The sequence below is a fragment of the Amblyomma americanum genome, chromosome 4 (genome assembly GCF_052857255.1).
Source record: "Amblyomma americanum isolate KBUSLIRL-KWMA chromosome 4, ASM5285725v1, whole genome shotgun sequence".
In the NCBI taxonomy this organism is placed as follows: domain Eukaryota; kingdom Metazoa; phylum Arthropoda; class Arachnida; order Ixodida; family Ixodidae; genus Amblyomma; species Amblyomma americanum.
In genome coordinates, this window is record NC_135500.1 from 120,563,500 (window position 1) to 120,582,597 (window position 19,098).

The following is a 19,098-nucleotide window of genomic DNA, read 5'->3' on the forward strand; positions in this document are numbered from 1 at the left end:
GACACTGGAACAGCAGATAGGAAAGGGATAAAGGAGGGATTGAAAGAAGACAGGAAGAAAGGTGATTTCAACCACCTGGGGATCTTTAACATGAACTGACATGGCACACCACACGGGTGCCTTTTGCGTTTCGCCTCCATCGAAACGCGGCCACTGCGGTCGGGTTCGATGGTCGGGTTCGAACCCGGGTAATCCAGCTCAGTAGCCGAGCGCCTCAAACAGTGAGCCACAAGATGTGAAAACAGCATGGCCATTTCGTACGACTGTAATACTAAGCTAGATGACTTCCTCCTTTCACCATCTAATAAAGAGTGAAGTAAATTCAAACCGCCCCAAAACACTTCAGGCCAACTGCTTATGAGCACTCAACACAACTCGAAATGCCTGCTTGTGAGCACTGTCACCTACTAAGCCTGATAGAATAAAAAAAAACACAAGGAAAAAAAATTATGCATGCCCATATGTTAGCACACAGCTGAGTGGTGCTTACCATTTCCAGCCCTCGGTGGCCGTCGCCGCTGCTTGTGTGAAAATGCAGAGCCCGTTTTGAGGGCTTCCAGCAGGCTGTCCATGACACCTTCCTGGTCTTGACCTGGAGGCAGCAAAATCAAAGACAACACATGGTGACTCAAACTCATTACCTTAATTTGATTTGTGTACTTCCTTCTTTCCTCATTTATGAAAAGTTCACACTCCAGTTCTATGTACCACGTTAGGCACTGTGTCATTACACAGGCGGTGCTGTTCTCTTCCAACATTTAAGCACCATCGTACTAAAATCATAACTTTGATTTGCTTAGTATTTCACGGCTGGCTTCAAATAAACGAACTACACGCACTTCAAACTGTCACCCACGCCAAAGTGTAGCCTCAGCCCATTGCCAAGACAACGTACTGTGGACGCAACAGGAAACAGAGGTAATATTAATAGGGGGCCACCCCTTATAGCAGATGCCATAGTAAACCACCAGTAAAGAAGCTGACGAAATTAACACAAACAGTACAAAAATGCAGGACCGTAAGAAGCAAACAAAGAAGGACAATGGACAAGTACAGGGTGACAGAGCCGCGGCAAGCTCTGAATTACCAGAGCTGATGTCCACCAACTGTTTCTTCTTGGCCATCCGCTCTTGCTTTTCCTTGTCCGCCTTCTCACGTGCCTCTTTGTCACGTTGCCGCTTCTCTTCCAGCTCTCGCGCCCGAACATTCTCTGCATGCGCAGCCTGAAACGCACACCGTTCCATTAGGCTCGGTGTCAAATGGCGATGCCAGTGCGCTACTGCCTACATGCGATTATCGTGCCTGCCAACTGTACATTCCATGCTTTCGGAGACAGCCATAACAGCTCGTCGCAGATAAACCGTCAGCTAATGTGCATTCAAATAAGAGTTCTGTGCGAAATAAAAATTGAAGCAAACCTACCACCTGTAGCAATGCCACGTAAAAAAAGCCCGTATTTTGTAGTATAGAGAGCAGTTGTTCCCGCTGTTTACCGATGAACGAAGCATCTGCTGCCATGGCTTCCAAGGCTCTGGCATGACCTTATGGAAGCTATGGCTTCCTTCCTAGCAAAAGGTGTCATTGCCGCTCTTTGCAATCTTTGCAAGGCAAAATAGTGCTCTCAGGATGGCATCGCAAAAGGTGATTGCACGTTTCAAATTATTCTGGACAGAAACAGCAAGTGCCACTGCCAAAAACAGCACTAAAAAAAAAACATGTCACCTAACACCACCTGGAGAACAAAAAAAGGCAACAATTTTGTTCACAAAAGCACATGAACACCTGCCTCAGAGAATGATATAGTGCTTGAGATTGACAGGATGGCTATGCAGAACCAAAAAGTCAGTGAAAGTTAAGAGAACAACACAGTTTATGAGTCAATGAGTTGCAAGTCAGTGGTAAACGCATAAAGCTCTGGAGCTGTATGCCAGATTGAAACTTTAAACCTTTATTACAGCTGTAAGTTAAAAGTAATAATTAGAGATCACTGCGGCTACCCGCATTGAAAGAAAGCGAAGCGTTGACACCTCCTCGACACTGGTCGCCTTTCGAATTTTCCGCCATGGTTGTTTTCTTGTTCCCTTGATTGATTGGTTATCAATTAACTCTGATTATACCTTCGTATCATCCCGGCAACTGTTTCGAGTCTTCAAATTTTCCGCCACGCTTCGTTCCCGCCCACTCACTATATACCCGTCCAGTCTATTTACCCGTCTATTACCTTTTGCTTCTCATTATTTACCTAACTGCCTCTAATTTATCACTCTTTTTTTTTCTATCTCCTGGTTACGCATCGATCACTTATCACTGGTCAAGTGATTGCCTATTTCGAGTTTTCAAACTTGGCGCCACGCTTTGGCTCCGTCCACACTTCCGGTTTTTCAAATTTGGCGCTACGCTGTAGCTCCGCCTACTTCCAGCGTTTTCAAATTTCGCGGCACTTTTGCTCTGGCCCCGCCTACTTTTTGGACATTTTTGGCACTAATTAACTACTCATCCGATTTTGAAAATTTTCTTTCGGGCAACATCCACACATCATCCTCTTTCGATTACAACTACTTGTTTGACGCTACCTCTTCGGAGTTGCCCACAACTGCTGCCGACACATTTTGCGAACACGATCCCCGCCAACATAGCCTAGTAAAGCTTTCGCTTTAATAATTGCAAGACAAAAGCACACGGAAGAGGAAGACACATAAGTGAGAAAAAAACCTGCGCAACACTCACCGAGAACTGCTCCTTGAAAGACTTGACATCAGTGAAGAATTCATCCAGAGTGTACTTCTTGGGTTCGAAGACATAGAATTCTGCCAAACCTTCATAAAGTTTTTTCATTTTCGCAAACATGCCTGAAAGCAGCTCATGCTCTTGAGAAGCTTGATCATAGAAACCCTGTTTTTTTTTTTTAACCGTCAAGGAATAATGCATTGTGCAAGTGCCTCCAGACAAATGTTGAAGAGACATAAGAAAATCAAGGCAGGGTTCTAGTGCGAAAAAGAACACACATTGACGACAGAGAACACAGGATAAGGGCTGCTACTGTTTTATATTTGTCAAAAAAGAGAAGAAACTATGCAACATACAATTCATCAACAAATGACACGCATGTGCAAGAAGTATGAGCATTTCATAAAATTGTCTGCCGCGACATGGAAGCAAGAAATAGTGATTTTCTAGATCGTAAAGGAACAATAAAGTGTCAGTTACGTATCCCTACCCTTTCTCATTGATACAATACAATATGCTTAAAAATTTCTCAAGCCAGTGTAATTTTATTAATGATTAAAATTTTTATCTCACAATAGCATGGCTCACAACCACAACAGCTACAGTAGAACACCTCCACTAATCAGTTCCGTTAGAACAAGCTGCCTTTTTTTGACCCTTCAATGTGACTAAAGGAGTGTTCTCACTTCATCTGCAACTATCAACACACGCTCCTGTGTCCAGTCATCCATGTAGTGCCCCGTTTGTCCTATCTAGGACTCGCGACGTAAAAAATCATCTGTGCTCGTCAGCTAAGAAAAAAAACTGTGCAGCAAAGATATGGACAAGAAAAAGAACGGGATCGCACCTGTCCCATTCTCTGTCTCATCCATACCTTTATTGCAGTTTTTTTTTTTAACGATGAATGCCTGCTCCATTCTCTGTCCCGTCCATGTCATTACTGCACTTTTTTTTTGCTAATCAGGAACTAATAATCAGCATGTTGCCTAAATGTCACACACGATTTCATGAAAAGCCAGTGATCCTTGCACATTACTTATTGATGAACTGCACATGCACTATCAGGCCAAACTAAAATGCAAACATGCGCATGTCATATTTTACTACTGTGCGGTGATATTCCTTTGCAACCGAATAATGAGTACACACTTCGCTGGACCCTTTAAACAGAAACAAGAATCCTGCTAATTGTACACTATAGCCAAAAGTACAAAGGAAAAATACTGCGTTTTGTTCTATTTCGGCCCAATAGTACCGTTGAACCCGGATTTATCAAACTCTAAAGGAACTGCAAAAAGGTTTGATATATAAAAAATGGCAGCAAATAAGCTTATCTGCCACCTACAAGCAATGACTTACACCTATGGTAGTGACGTGCTTCTTGCAGCGATGTGCACACTGCTCGCTCGCTCCAGTGTTGCTAGGCCTAACCTGCTTGGCAACGCCTTCGGCAGTGAAGACAGCTAAGCCTGGTTAAGCACCCCAGACGAGGGCCGCTGATAGGATTTGTTAGGTTGGCTTCACCACATGACACCAATGTGGCGTGAAAAATAAGCACAAGAAATTGAAGGCCACCCTTAAGCGCACCCCATGTTCAACTTGTCACACGGTTTCACAGCGCTAGTGCTGCCAGATTGTGCCCAAAGCCACATAGCCAACCCATGCGGAAAGCAATCAAAGAATGTTGTTAGGAGACGAGCCACTTCTGAGGGCACATCATGTCGTTCATTATATTGAATGACTGGTGAAATTAGAGTTCGATATACAATGCAACTTTCCTATACTTTTATATAAGCTTTTTAAGGGTATAATTTGTATGTTCGATATAGCCTATAGTTTGAAATATCTGGGTTCAATACATCCGGGCTCGACTATGTGATTTTCAACAAGTAAAATGGCTGGTAGTGGTGCTTTTCCTGTCTTCTCTGGGCCGAATTTGCAGTGATTTTTGCACCGCAGCCCTTTCCTAAGCACCCAAAAACTGGCTCAAAAAAAAAAAGTTCTTTAAAGCATAGCATGTAGCATAAATCATAATAACGTTAAAAAAAGCAATGCCGAATTTATAATGTCCACAGAAAAAGTACTCATGGTGTCATAAAAAAAACCGCGATTCACTTTCCTCTCAGCTGTATTCTAAACATATGCTTGTCAGCTGGGGAAGTGGGAGTAGGAGTGAGAAAATGAGTCTTGTAATGTCGATAACGGATACTGGCCAGCTTACTAATATAACCATGTTACACACAGGGTTTCAGCCATTACTGACCTCAACAACAGCTGAACAACAGTTGAGTAATTCAACTGTTGTGAAAACAATTCCAGTCAGTTACACTTGTATGGCTCTTTCCAGTGAGATCTTCCCTCCTGGCATGTAAGCCGCTGCAGCAGCTCGGTGATTATGGAGCTCGGCTGCTGACTTGAAAGACGCGGGTTTGATCTTGGCCTCAGCGGTGACATTTCAATGGAGGCAAAATGCTAAAGGCCCATGCACTAGGCGATTTCAGAGCATGCTGAAGAACTCCAGGCAGTTGAAATTATCCGGAGCTCCACCACAGTGTCACTCATAGCCTGAGTTGCTTTGGGACATTAAACCCCATAAACGAAAGCCAAACCTTTCTGTCATGTGACCACACTACATGACACACAAGTAAAAAAGAGAATATTTTCAAATTTGTCCTTTTAAATACATACTTCATGGTAACTTTTTTTTCCCTTCAAGTCAAACTTCTGTGCAAGTTGTGCAATGTGCATACACTACAAATAGGCAGGGCACACAGCCAAGGCGACCCAAAGAGGTAGACTGCTTTTTAGCATTTGGCCAGTTTTTCCCACGATGCTATGAATCGTATCAAATGTGCACCTTTCCCTGTTCAAAACACTGTCGCTTTGTCCTTCTGTGTCCACAGCAAAAGCTGACTTGTCACTTTCTCACAATCAACAGAAGGGCTTCACACATTGAAGACATGCATGACAGCCCCACAATCCAGATGCATAACTGTTAAATTTTCCTTCTGCCTCCCCGAAATAATTTGCAGGCTTTCTTTAGTACTCAAAGAAACAGCCATGTAAGAGGCGACTGGTGGCAAACAACCACATTCTGATTGTTTTCTACTACTTTTGCAATCATTACACTGTTCTGAAATAAACAAGTAAAAATTGCATAATTAATGTCAACTAATCGACACCACACCAAGTAAAAAGCACTCCCAACTAGCACTGCGAAGTTGCCAGCAACAGGCAGTCTCATTATTCATGCACAGCAAATCACATTATTTTAAAAGGCTGGTTCAAGCTAATAAAAACAATCAACGCTGATGTATTCATACCCTGCACTTTAGATTCTGTTAACTGCACAAGAAACAACAGTCTCGTTTAGTAAACTTTGTATATACTACATTGTACACACCAAATAACAGCCAAGGTGGCTAGCTGTATGAGCAAAAAATCAGAACTACTAAGGATCCTGTATTGTCACTAGATGCAGTACATCAGTGTTTTCTGCATTTTGTCTTCAACAAAACGCAGCTTCCAATACCAGGTAGTCAACCTGTGAGCTTCAATTTGGCAGCAGAATATCGTAGCCACCGTGGCACGTGTACACTCGGACATGGAAGAAGTACTGGTACAATTGACTCTTAGTATGTATATAATTCAATCTCAACAGGGACCCAAAATTTCTTGAATACATTGGAGGTTCGGCACACAAATGGAAGGATACACTCATGACTTCAGCAAACCGGTCATTGGGACCCTGGGACTTGAATGTCTTCAAGTCAGTGCCTAGCTGGGAGAGACACTTCTTCATCTGTCCAAGGTTCTTTTCTAGCTGGTCAGGAGAAACTGCAAAAGCACAAATTGCACACAAGCACACAGTACATGAAGAGGCTGCTGGCATTCTGCAAACATCTTGCCTCCAAAGTCAGAGCAAGTGTAAGAATTCTAACATTTCCGGATCATATGTATGTCGGTTTCAGTGTGCCAAATGCTATTTTTGACCAGTGCAATGCAGAGTTTTTGCTCGCAGCCAAAAAATCTTCACAAAACCTGGATATTGTCTGAAATTGTCTGCTGAGCTTTTTGAATGGAAATGACTGACTTGAGTGATGGGGCTAATCACTGCAGCAATTGAAGATAAATTTTCAAACCTTCCAAAAGAATGCTGGTGACTTTGTTCCAGGTGTTACAGCTTTTGAAAACTGTCTGCGTTGTCATCTTCCAGTACTGCTTGCATATATATTCCCCCCTTGAGGGAATATGCCAAAAAGGACTCCAATATGTGTCGCATTAATGAGCCGCAGTGAGTTAGTCATGTTTGGGAGCCATCATCACCGTTTGGAAGTAAATGGCAGTGTAGCCTTGGTCCCTGGAATCCGTGCCTACAAAACTATGCCAACACACATCGGTTTAAGGCCAATTTCAATCTGTTCTCAGTGCGCCTCAAAGCTAGGAAAACCTTGTTCCTCACATTGTAGGAATTTCAAAGTTCTATAATTATTTTCAATTCATGGAATACACAACTTTCCTTTTTAGCATGCTATAGAAATCGCAGTATTGTTCAGGACAGGCAGGAATGTTCCAGAGTGGCATGTGCCCCGACAATGTGCGAGGAAACCCAGCCTGCCTCCTGTTGCAAGGCAATGAAGGTTTAACGAGGCTAGCAGGTTGACTACAGACTTCAAATTTCTGTAGATCAGGAGGCTGTCAACAATCGCTGTTCGAAACCGATGCCTGTGCCAAAGGTTTTCTTTGCAGCACAAGAAAAGAAACTAAACCTCCATTACCTTGCGACCGGCGGCAGGCTGGGTTTCCTCGCACATTGTCGGGGCACATGCCCCTCTGGAACTTTTCAGCCTTCACTAAACAACCCTACAGTTTGCTACGTTATGATGAAAAATTGAATAATTCTGCAGTCTGAAGAAGGAAAGCTGCAGCACACAGATAAGTAAATGGACGCAATGCGAGACTTTAAAAATACCATATTTACACGCTAAATGAACCCACCTTTTAGTGCAAAAACACTACTTAACACTGTTCCAAGCAAGAATCTTGAGTGAAGCCTCCGAGTAACTCGAGCAAGCTCGGGTTACTTTGGAGCAGCGGCGCGCAAGCTGCGGCCAATGGGAGGAAGCTCGTATAAATTAGGAGCAGCATCTAGCCAGCTGTAGCCAATGGGAGCGTGGCCTTGAGGGTTGGCCAAACATAGCATAGCAACAGCCCATGCAGAACTAAAGTAAATATTGCCGCAAATGGGTACTGGACCCGTGGCAGCATGAACAGATCAGATTCTCTGGCCATTGCACGAGAGCCCTATACTAGTATTGCCGCAGCCGATCACGCCTCGTGTTAAACTCCAACAAACTCTCATGCCGTGCACTGCACATCATCGTCTTCATCAACTTCCATCTGCGACGCGAAGCAGATCAGATCAGTTTAACCCCAGTCAGAGTTTAGCCTGAGTTTAATATTGCCGCTAGATGTGCCGACAACCCAGCACAATGAGTCAACCAGGCTAAACACATGCTTTCGCATGTCTACTCGGTTTAACTACATTAAAAAGCCCTACGACTTTTTTTTTCAGAAGAGTTTACAACAATTTGTTGGGAGGGTTCATTATGCGGGGAAAAATAAGTTGGGAAATTCTTTTTTGAGAGTTGAACTTTCATATCGTATGCCTGCCCATCTGCCCGCCTGTCATCAACCAAAGCGCGCAGTCACCATCATGCTGCGCCCCTCTGTCACCGGCGTTTGTGTTGCCGGTGTTTAGCTCATTGGTTTCAAAAGGCGTTTGCTCTATCACGGTGCAATCCAACAATTTTGTGAAAGTCGACAGTGCCGGCAAATCACATCAAGTTCTGCATTTAGCAAACATGCGTTGAGCATGCATGCTCAACGCCGGCCCTTAAGTTCAGTTGCACAATTTATATGCAAGGTTTAAAAAAAGTAAGTCCTCAACAAAAGTGTGAGGCGAGTTCATTACATGAGTGAATACGGTAGTGTATTTGGATAAGTGCACAAACACCTTGTGATTTTATCTGCAGTATGCCAGGAATAGAGGCAACTACAGAACTTTCATATTCCTACAAGCACGTAACAGCAAGCTTTTACAAATGTAGCTGGACTCCAGCTACCATACAATGAAAACATTGGCAAGAAATCCAAAGTATAAAACAGTTGTGCTTCAAAAGCAACCTGCCAAAGTGTTGTACAGAGTCGATCACACTTGTCTAGAGCTCTCGAGCGGTGTGCTGCGGAGCAAATGAAGTTAAATCTTATCGCAGCTGCATTGCTGAGGGTAAGGCACTGGTGCGTGTGCGTCTCACATGAATATTACGCTGCTCTTCAGCGCAAGTGTCATCAATGATTGTCAATACCTACTTTATAATTTCGCTTTATTTCCACCGGACTGCACCGCTCGAGCGCTCTAGACAAGTGTGATCGACTCTGTACTAGCACCTGCTAAAATGCTTAAAAAACAAAACTCAAACTCATGCCGGAAAAGCATGCAACACAAGGTTCCCTGCCTGAAAAGGATCTGCCTAACGTGGTGGACCTCCACCACTTGAAGCCTGAACTCACCCCGCGCTGCTTTCTCTGTATAGCCAAGTTCATCTCCGAATGACAGGATGTCGGGAAACTTCTTTTCTATCGTTTCAGCGAGAAAGTGGAGCAGGGTTGTCTTCTGGTCATGAGACTTTGTTCCTGAAAGCTGGAGTGAGTACCATGTATGTACAAGACCTGCAGTTTGCTTGCTCCGAGTTTCAAGCATCATGTGACACACACACACACACATTCTCAGCAATGGACAAATGTCCAATCACTCGTCGATGTTTGCAGCCACACGGTACGTATTTACAGTAAAACCTCGTTGATACGTTTTTTTTTAATTGCGGGAAAAACGTATTTACCGGGAAAACGTATGATCCAAACCGCGTGGTTTTGAGAAATGGAGCTGTTGAATGAGGCAAAAAAGAAAAATTTATTGACAATTTCACTTTATAAAAACGCGATTGGCATTCCTTGGCACAAGAGCTGAACAGATCCTATTACAGTGCTCGCTGAATTCAGTCCGCGTTCGCGCTTTCTTTAGCGCGGAAGAAAATTCGTACCGCATCCGGTCCGTCGACGGTAGTGACGATAGTAACTAAAATCTCTTCCTTGTCATTTCTGGATGCTTCGCCCCCTTTGCTCCCAAGTACTGTGGGAAAGCCACCGCGGCGGCTGATTGTCGCAGCGTTTCTGCTCTTTAAGTTGCGTTTCTCACACCCGGCCCTTTGGTATATAAGCGCATCGCTGTAGTTCGTAAAAGCTTCGCCTTCTTTCCCTTATGCACCGCATAGAAACCTCAGCGTTTTTCCTCTTCATATCGCGTCCCCGCATAAACGGCTTTCGTGAATTCTAGCGCGCAGTTTTTAATTTTGTTCCTAGACATGGTTGTGGTGCTTCGCCTCCTTGCACCAAGGCACTGCAGAGAAGCCATCACGGCGGGCTAGTGCCGCAAAAAACACGTCGCGTGCCCTCACGTTCGGCCCACTTGTATGTTTGCACATGTGCGGTTGGTCAATAAACGTATTATACGACCACAATTTGTCAAAATTTTAAACGTATTTACCGGGAAATCGTGTGATCCGGGAACGTATAAACCGGGAAACAAATACACGTAAATCTATGGGGCATTTTTTCTTGCCCTCGATTTTGATCGTATGAACCGGGAAATCGTACGAACCGGGAACGTATCAACGAGGTTCTACTGTATATTATGCCCTTTCCACACTACCAAGCTTATCATCACTTCCAACGAACGCCATTCACTACAAATGTCATTTGTCAGTTGCTATGTCAATAAATCCAATGATATTTGGCACAAGTAAGATTCACAATGACTAAGGCTCAGGAAGTTTAAAAACCAAACATGTGCCAATTTCCTAGCCCAAGAATAATGTAAAGTTTATTGAATCAATAGAGACTGACTAAACATGAAAGAAACACCTGCAGCATGACCAGAGCTTAAAAGTTAAAACATGTCTCAAATGGGCCAGACACCATGTAGAGCCCTGCTGCCACTGTCTGACAAAAGCTGACACAGTTCTTTCATTTTCAGCGGTAGTAGGTAGTAGTCGTGCTTTGAAAGAAAAGAGGGGGCCATTTTTATTTTGAATTTTGGAACTATTGCTATATAAAACCTTTGTTTCCAATGTCCGCCATCATCAATCAGTAATGCTCTTTCTGCGTTCAACAGATAATGCGCCGCAATGTTATCGTTTCATTCCTACCTTGAATTCTTCTTCTTTTGTACAGTAATATCCACATGGTAATATTCCATTAGTAGTGCACGTACCAATGCATTTTTTTTAAGTAGCACTGTTGTCATCGGCAAAAAATGACATAAAATTTCACTGTGCAGCAGCATACAATAAAAAAATGAGTTGTACAAATGTAATTTACTAGAAGTAATATTAAAACTGCCTTGAAACACACGTGTGGGAGGTGGCCATCGGAAATTGGGGAGATGGTCTACATGCGGAGCCATTTGTGGGGTGTGAGACCTATCTATGAGAAGCCCTGAATGCTGGTCTTAATTGCAATTGAGTCGTTGCACAGCTAGTGCTTTTAAGTGATGACTCTATAAACACCTGCTAGGCGTATGCCCTGTGCGCCCAGCGCAACCCCACGTCAGGCGTTGGAAAGGGGCACCTGCCACAACATGCCTCATGCTAGCTTCCTCTCGTGCTCGCGCCATCACACTCGATTCGCGAATTTCACGCAGAGAAGAGCAGCTGCGATACCAGCAGTCAGCTCAAACTTGTTCTGTGGAAATCAATGAACCGCGCATCCTCCGATTAGAGAGATTTAGCATAGTGTGATCCATGGCTACTACAGCGATTCGCTTTCGCAGGGAGCAGATTGCCCTGAGGACGCCAGAAGGTGCCATGCACCAGCCAGCTGTTTGCATGCTTTCCCCGTCGGGACCAGTCAGCACGTGCACATTAGCGGCACACAGAAAAGGATCGTACTAAGCTAAATCTCTCTACTGATGCACACCGCCGTGCCGGTTACGGTGCGCGCGCACCGCGGGTGACACGGCCGCAGACACCTGGCAGGTATTGATCTTAGCGCCATGCTTCCACCTTCTCGAATCTGTTTCCGCGAGCGTGCGCAGACTGGCTCGGGCATACACAAGGGAGTGCAGGCACGCGGTATGGAGTTGGGGCTTTGGTTGCATATGTGCCGTGTTGCTATCTCTGAGTACAAAGCAAGGTTTCCAGAAATGTTATTCGCTTGGGATGAATGCTTCAAGATTGCGAATATCAAATATTTGGTTTTAATCGAATATCAAATATTTTGCTATTCGATCGAATATTCGAAATTATCGAATATTCGCACAGGCCTAATCTATATGCATCACTGTTTAAGGAATTGTTTTACAGATTATTTTCCAATCTCACAATGCAGTCATTTTCGCAAACCTCTGTTTTGGAGACAATGAAGCTTCGTGCATCCTAAATCCATTATATTGCTGGTCAGGTACCAGTACTGTGCAACAGCAATGGAACACATTTACAGTGGTCATGCAAACTTTGCAGCCCAAGCTTGACATGCTGAGTTGAAAATTTGAGGCATTCAGCACAGTAGCATGGTAACCCAACAGACAGATAAAAAAAAAACCCACACAATGGCTACTCCACTGCCATTAAAGATGTAAGGACTGCAGCAATTACTCCCACTTACAGGTTAACATTCAGGTGCTTGAAATCCCATCAAAACATAACACAGCAAATGCCAGCAAATGCAGCTGTTAATGCTGGCAGTACCTTAGGCAAAAAGCTGATGTCAAATCCGATAGCTTGCGCATTTCTGGAACCGGTGTTCATGTAATTGCCGAGCAGCAAGACAAGCTGCAAGACCTTCGCAAACTTCTGGCTTGACTTGATTTCTTCGCACGCTTCTGTGGCTGCCACAATACCCTAGAAGAAAATGTGAAACACACCACACGTGTGTGTTAACACTATAATCACACCAGATAGCACTGCAAAGGCAAAATGTTGTACAGTGAAAGCTCGTTAATTCACAACTCGTTAATTCGAAACTTTGGATAATTCGAAATAGTCATCGTGGTCCGGTCCGCAGTGCATAGAAGTCTATGTGCGTAACAGCTAGTTAATTCACTCAAAAATTGGCGCCGCCACCCATAATTTGAACTGCACGCCGCCAAGCGCCGCTGTTGAAAACCATTGTTGGAAGCTTTCACGGCAGAACGATAGGTGGCACAACTATCGGGGCGCCGCTAGGGTGCTGGAACAAGTACTAACCAGTCTTTCCTGCCGCGACTGCTTCGAGGAACGACGTTTTAGTGTTTTAGCCCTCGTTTTGCACACCGCTTGCTGTGAGCTTGTGTCTGCGAGATGTGTTGGGAAATACTGCGCCAAGACGGTGAAGGAGAAAGTGGCAATTTTACGCGAGGTGGACGAACGGAAGGCCAGCAAAGTGGAAATCGTGAAAAAGCACAGGATTTCACCAAGCACGTTGTCGACCTACGTCCGAAATACGAAGGCCATCGAGGATGCCTACGAAGCCGAAGATTTCGCCAGCAACAGAAAAAGGCTCCGATTAGCCAAGTATCCGGAAATTGAGACCGCTGTGATCACGTGGGTGAAGGAAATGAGAAGCGCAGACATTCCACTGAGCGGCCCAATTATCATGGCGAAGGCGGCCGATTTCGCCCTGCGCATGAATGTGGAAGATTTTGTCGCCTCCGAAGGATGGTTTCACCGCTTTCGAGACAGACAGAGAGAAGAAGCAGAAGATGATAACAGATTGTTTTGCTAAATGGTAAATGTTTTTCGTGCCCTCCGGGCATCAAATGCATCCATTTTTGCTCACTTTCATTAGTTCGAATTTTGGTTAATTCGAATTGGCCTGGCGGCCCCGTGGAATTCGAATTAACGAGCTTTTACTGTAGTACTCATGCCTAGTGTGGTGAACGAGTCAGCTTACAGGTTTGATGTCTTGCACCATTTCCGCAAACCGGAGCTTGAAGCTGATGGACTGAAGTCTCGAATGAATCCTCTTGATGCTTCCAATCTGAAACCAGAGCAAAGCAACTTCGAACAGCTGTCAAGACAACATGCCAAAACAGGAAAAAATAAAGTCTGGTGTGAGCACTAGCAATGAAGCTCATCTGACGCACTACAAAGGTCTTGAAAACAGTTGCAGCTTGCACAACATAAACACAACCTGCACTGACGCTTGGAACAGTAGTACAAGCCACAAAACACAATGTAAGACATGTAGCATAGGTAGCGAGGCCTGGCACATATAAATAGAGCAAAACTAAGCCCAACAAAAAACCATGCAAGTGTTAACAATGTCAAACACCGCCAGACAAACTTCAACCTGCGGCTGAGAATGTGTGGCCGACACTAATTCCATGCAGCAATTGACAGCAAAATTGAATACACACACGTTGGCTCGATTTGACCGACTATAACTATAACCTGAAACTCTGCAATAAGAGAAGTGTGTACACAGGTTTCAATTCACTGATAATGTACAAGGCAGACAAAAAGGCACTGCACACTTCAATAGTTCAGCAAGTGCTCAGCTGACACACAACGCAAAGGCTTTCTGGGTGCCTTACTTCAATTAATAAGTTTATTTGACAACACCTACAGACGCCTGAGGCACGGGCAAAAAGCTTAAAGACAGTGGACTTGACAATGGCCTGCGCCCCTGCACGATGCCCCTCGACTGGATGCATAGTTTCAATTTGAAAGAATGTGGAAATCCTAACATTAGGGATGTGATATTAATGAAAAAAAAATGCGGTGAATCTATACCGTATTTTTGAGAAAAATGTTTCACTCTTAAGCAGTGGACCACAAATGTGCCTTTTTCTGTAGGAAAACTTATGACAGCAGAGCAGTTCTGAACGCTAATGCCGATAAATGAAAGCCGAGTTACTAATAACTGGCTTTCCCACAGGTAACATCATCAGCAAATAGCAATTATCTGACATGGAAAGAAAAAGGATGAAAACAGACAACGCTCCTAAAGTCACACTTTCAGCAAGAAACAGTATTGTTTTGTTGCCAGTGACAGAATGCAACAAAAACCATCGTCTCACCGTGATGGCAAACTGCTCTGCCTCAGCTAAATCGCTGAGGTTGTCCTTGAGCTCACAAAGCTTCTTAAGCTGGTCAGCCTCTGGCATGTACTTGATGAGCTGTTGTAGCATTGCTTCAGTCAGGTGCTCCTCATTCACTTCCAAGATGTAGTCGCGTATTGTGGCAGCTGACATCTTCAGTGAACCCTGCAGGATCACTGGAAGCGAAATGCAGGAAAGCAAAGATGAGTGAGAGAAGGAAGAAAAGAGTTATTTTTTTTAAAATTTTTTTTGTTTTTTGCCCTTGCACACAGTTTCGATCATCTGTTGAAATTCCACTCCTACCAGACTCGAGAGAAAACAGCATGTGCTGTAGACGAAAACTAGAACTATACAGATAACTCCAAATTGTAAGGGAAGAATCAAGTGGCATGTAAGAATTTCGTTACCTCTGCAGTGAAGTTGAAAATGCCTCATGGGCATTACCCAACTAGAGGAAAGCTGTTTACAACAAAAGAGCTCATACAAAGGAACTCATACTTGCGTTGCAATCACTGGATGCACGAGGATAATGCGTTCCCTTTCATACTGGAGTTATGCGTACACGTCTGAAGCATTCTACGACCAGAGCATCATAATGTCTGAGGACAAAGAATACAAAATGCGGAGCTTACTCAGGTTCTGCGCAGCCTTTCCATCGAGAACCTTCAGTTCTTTCGTTTTCTTGATGGTCACTTTCTCTTCCGAAGTCTTGTCTTTCTTTGCAGGTGGCTCCGATGAGAACTTGGAGACCAGTCCTTCGAAGATGTCCTCACTTTCAAGCTCGTCCTCGCGCACCTTGACCCAGAAGGCCTTTTCTGAAATCTGGAGGACAGACAGCACAGCAAAAATTTAGTATTGCAGAGGTGTCGACAAACAAATGCCATCATACAGTCCACAGAAAATGTGGCACTTATGAGGTGCCCTCTCCACACTGAAAACATTGAAAGCATTCGCGAAATAGAAAGAACAAAATTTATTCTATAGGCTGCAGCAACTTCCTTTTCTTTTTTCAATTATTTTCACACAATTTATCCTTCTACTTTTTCCATTCTCGCAAACACAACTCCAGCATACTGAAAGCCTATGAGGTCTTGAAGTCAGTATCAGTCATTATGGAAGCAACCAGCCTTCACAGACACTGCAGACATTGTCGCTCCTTGCCAGCAGCAAGAATATCCACTATGCTACTGATGAAAGATGGCAAGAACAAACAAGGAAAAGCACAGCGGAGTAGTTGGGCTTAATGTCAATAGAATACCCACAGATTAACTGCCATACTGTGACTACAAGGATACTGGGCCTGTTCCTAGCGTGGTTTCATTTTTTAATCCAATTGTAGCGCACATGCCATTTGGAGGCTAAATTTCTTCCGAGAAAAGGTACATGTTATAATCAGGTAAATATGGTTACTAACAGCTCATGCCTAACATCCTGGAAGCCTGATGAAATACAGCACAGAGAACAGACTGACCTTCTGCGGCATGACCTTCTTCCAGTTTGCCCTCTTGAGGGTGGTCCCCACATTGTACTTCTTCTTGGGCTTCATGCCATGGGGCAATGTCTCCGGCTGGGGTGGCGACATGAGCCCCCCATTGGGCAGCTGGCCCAGCATGCCGCCCAGCCCAGGGGGAGGTGGGGGTGGTGGGGGACCCATCCCTGGCAAGGGGGGTGGCGGTGGTGGACCACCACCAGGTAGGGGAGGGGGCGGTGGGGGTCCTGAGCCAGGCAAAGGGGGTGGGGGTGGGATGCCAGAGCCAGGAGGAGGTGGGGGCGGGGGCGGGATGCCACCACCTGGAGGTGGTGGTGGTGGTGGTGGCGGTGGGGGAGGTGCTCCACTCCCGGGTGGAAGTAGTCCAGGGGGCACGTTCAGTTTGGCACCATTGGGACCCTGAAGGACAGAATGCAGAAAAGAAAAAGATTGGCTGGCCACTAGTACAGAAGTGCTGAGCAGGGTTCACATCACTACCATTAACACCAAAAACAGCAGAAAGACCGGAGAAAAGGAGGTGACTGATGGTACAAGTGATGACTGCCATGAGTACCAGAAAGAATTGGCTGTCATGCAGTGCTTGGATAATCTTTGTCACTTCTTTTGCCTTAAGCCTTTGCAATGTTTTTTACGACACATAAATAACTTACCAAACTTTCCATTCCCTCATTGTACCATTCCCCCATTGTCATGAAACCTACACTACAGTTAAATGTCTTTGTAATAGTCATTGCGCAATGGTATAATAAAAAAACGGTTGACACCATGAACGAAAAATTTTGCCCCATATAAACTAACACACACGCTTACCGTATGTACCCGAATGTAACACGACCATGACTGTAATGTGAGTGCTGACTTTGTGGGTTCAAAGCAGGCAGGGGGAAAAAGCGTACAAATAAAATGCGAGGGTCGCTTTTGTGGGTGCAAAACCGGAGAACAAGTACACTAATTTTTCATGAGGAACAAGGACACAGTAAACAGAAAGTTGGGCAGAGGTTTAAGAACATAAGTAACTAAAAAAAATGGCTTTCGTATGCTTCATCTTCACAGGAAGCCGACGCCATCTTCGAGCCTTAACTTAGCACATCAGTTAATACCACCGTTACTGCGTGAAGGTTTCACGCATGCCTTCTTTTCAAAACACCGGTGCAAAAGATTTTTAGGTAAGAACAATGCGACGATAATCATGAGTCTCGCCACGTCATTACTGCAGTTAGCACGTCACCCTTTCGCTTTAGATGCCTAATGCAAAAATCGCAGTAAGCAGCGGTCCAACTCCGGGCCTGGGGCTGCTCTCCACTTTTAGGTGTTGTCACTGCCCTTCTCCCAGTCGCTCAACCGCATGGCAAGTCATGCTTCCCAAACATTGGTGACTGTTCTTGGCCACACATAACTAAGTTACAGTCTTATGTGCTAAGCTGTTGAAAAATTGTGCAGCAGAAAGCGAGTTCGATGTCACCGAAAAGTGTACTGATACTAAGGAAAGCAGCGGGAGTGCCTTTTTGCATACAAGAGTAACACCAAGCTTTCCATGCACCCAAAGTAGATTATTGCCGTCAACACGTCACATCTGCATCGCTGCGGTGTGGAGACTTTACCTCATGACATCCCCTTTGGTTCGCTTTCCCGTGATGCACCCTCCCTGGTTAGTTACTTTAACTTGTTAACAAGGGAGGGTGCCGGTGCTGCCGCGACACGAGAGTTACCGATGGCATGACTACTGCGTGTGCGTGCAGGGAGACGACCCTCTCTTTGGCTGGGGAAGCTTGTCGTGCACCGACGTTCAGACGCGACGCTCCGCTCTCCGCCGGCGGGGCGAGGCCTAGTGGGGGAGAACATTCTTCCGCATCTCGTCCCGTCCAGCTTCGAAGCTTCCCCTTGCCTGAGCATAGACGACCGTTCCCTTGTAACCTTGCTGGTGAGCCGGACGACCTCGACTCCTTAGCGTATTTTGTTGCTAGCTGATATTATTGTTGTTATAGCAATAAATGCCTCTTTGTGTGAGAGAGAGTGTCGTTCCTTTGTTTCCCTCACAGCAAGGCCCGCCGTGGTCGGCGTGCGCTCGGTAGCATACGCGACCACAGGGTGGGGTCTGGCGGTGTTGAACAGTGTCAGCCGCAATTAATTGGGGAAAACGTATTTATCTCCCCTATTACAACCCCATAGCAGACATTGATGGTGGCCGCCAAAGTTTGATAGCATGAAATAAGAGCCTTTATGTCTCTCATGTTCACCTGCACTTTCCTTGGGACGAAGCATTGAATTCGCACTTGGTGCACAAGCGTGCCATCTTCGGTTACAAGTGACTAACTGGGCCTAACTGGGACTAACTGACTCCAATTTGTGATGAACCATGCTAGTTACCTTAATTGAACATTTTGCAGTTCAGAGCTTTTATTGCTCATACTATATGACATTCCAACTTCATTTCTATTCCTTTTTATCCTATTTCCCAAAGTTCAGTGCCAATCTAAACAACATGTGAACCGATGTGCGAGTATAGTCGGAAACAGATTTTTCAGACTCTCTAGGTATTGTGAAAATGTCCGAAAGATCAAAATTCCACCGAAAAAATCACTCCTACTTATTGCCAGTATGCCAGAGGATGGGGTCAGTAGTTATGTGCATATTCTGAAGCTCTTCATGACTAAATATCACTGCGCGTCGTGTACACAGACAACACGCGGCGGCTGCTTTCACGAGCTCAACGTACGATGGCCTTTGGCATGTCACTGACAAA

General features: G+C 44.8%; 1 protein-coding gene across 3 annotated transcripts in view; it reads right to left on the reverse strand.

Moving 5' to 3' along the window:
- dia (diaphanous related formin 1) overlaps window positions 1–19,098 on the reverse strand; it is a 40,290-nt gene that overhangs the window by 4,119 nt on the left and 17,073 nt on the right. For all 3 annotated transcript variants that reach the window (XM_077661611.1, XM_077661613.1, XM_077661612.1), the window contains 10 exons: window positions 16,338–16,754; window positions 15,499–15,688; window positions 14,846–15,042; window positions 13,717–13,803; window positions 12,534–12,686; window positions 9,301–9,430; window positions 6,443–6,564; window positions 2,728–2,892; window positions 1,088–1,223; window positions 491–592 (listed from right to left, as the gene is read on the reverse strand). In XM_077661611.1, the coding sequence (XP_077517737.1) occupies window positions 491–592; window positions 1,088–1,223; window positions 2,728–2,892; window positions 6,443–6,564; window positions 9,301–9,430; window positions 12,534–12,686; window positions 13,717–13,803; window positions 14,846–15,042; window positions 15,499–15,688; window positions 16,338–16,754 (1,699 nt within the window). The remainder of the gene's footprint in view (window positions 1–490; window positions 593–1,087; window positions 1,224–2,727; window positions 2,893–6,442; window positions 6,565–9,300; window positions 9,431–12,533; window positions 12,687–13,716; window positions 13,804–14,845; window positions 15,043–15,498; window positions 15,689–16,337; window positions 16,755–19,098) is intronic.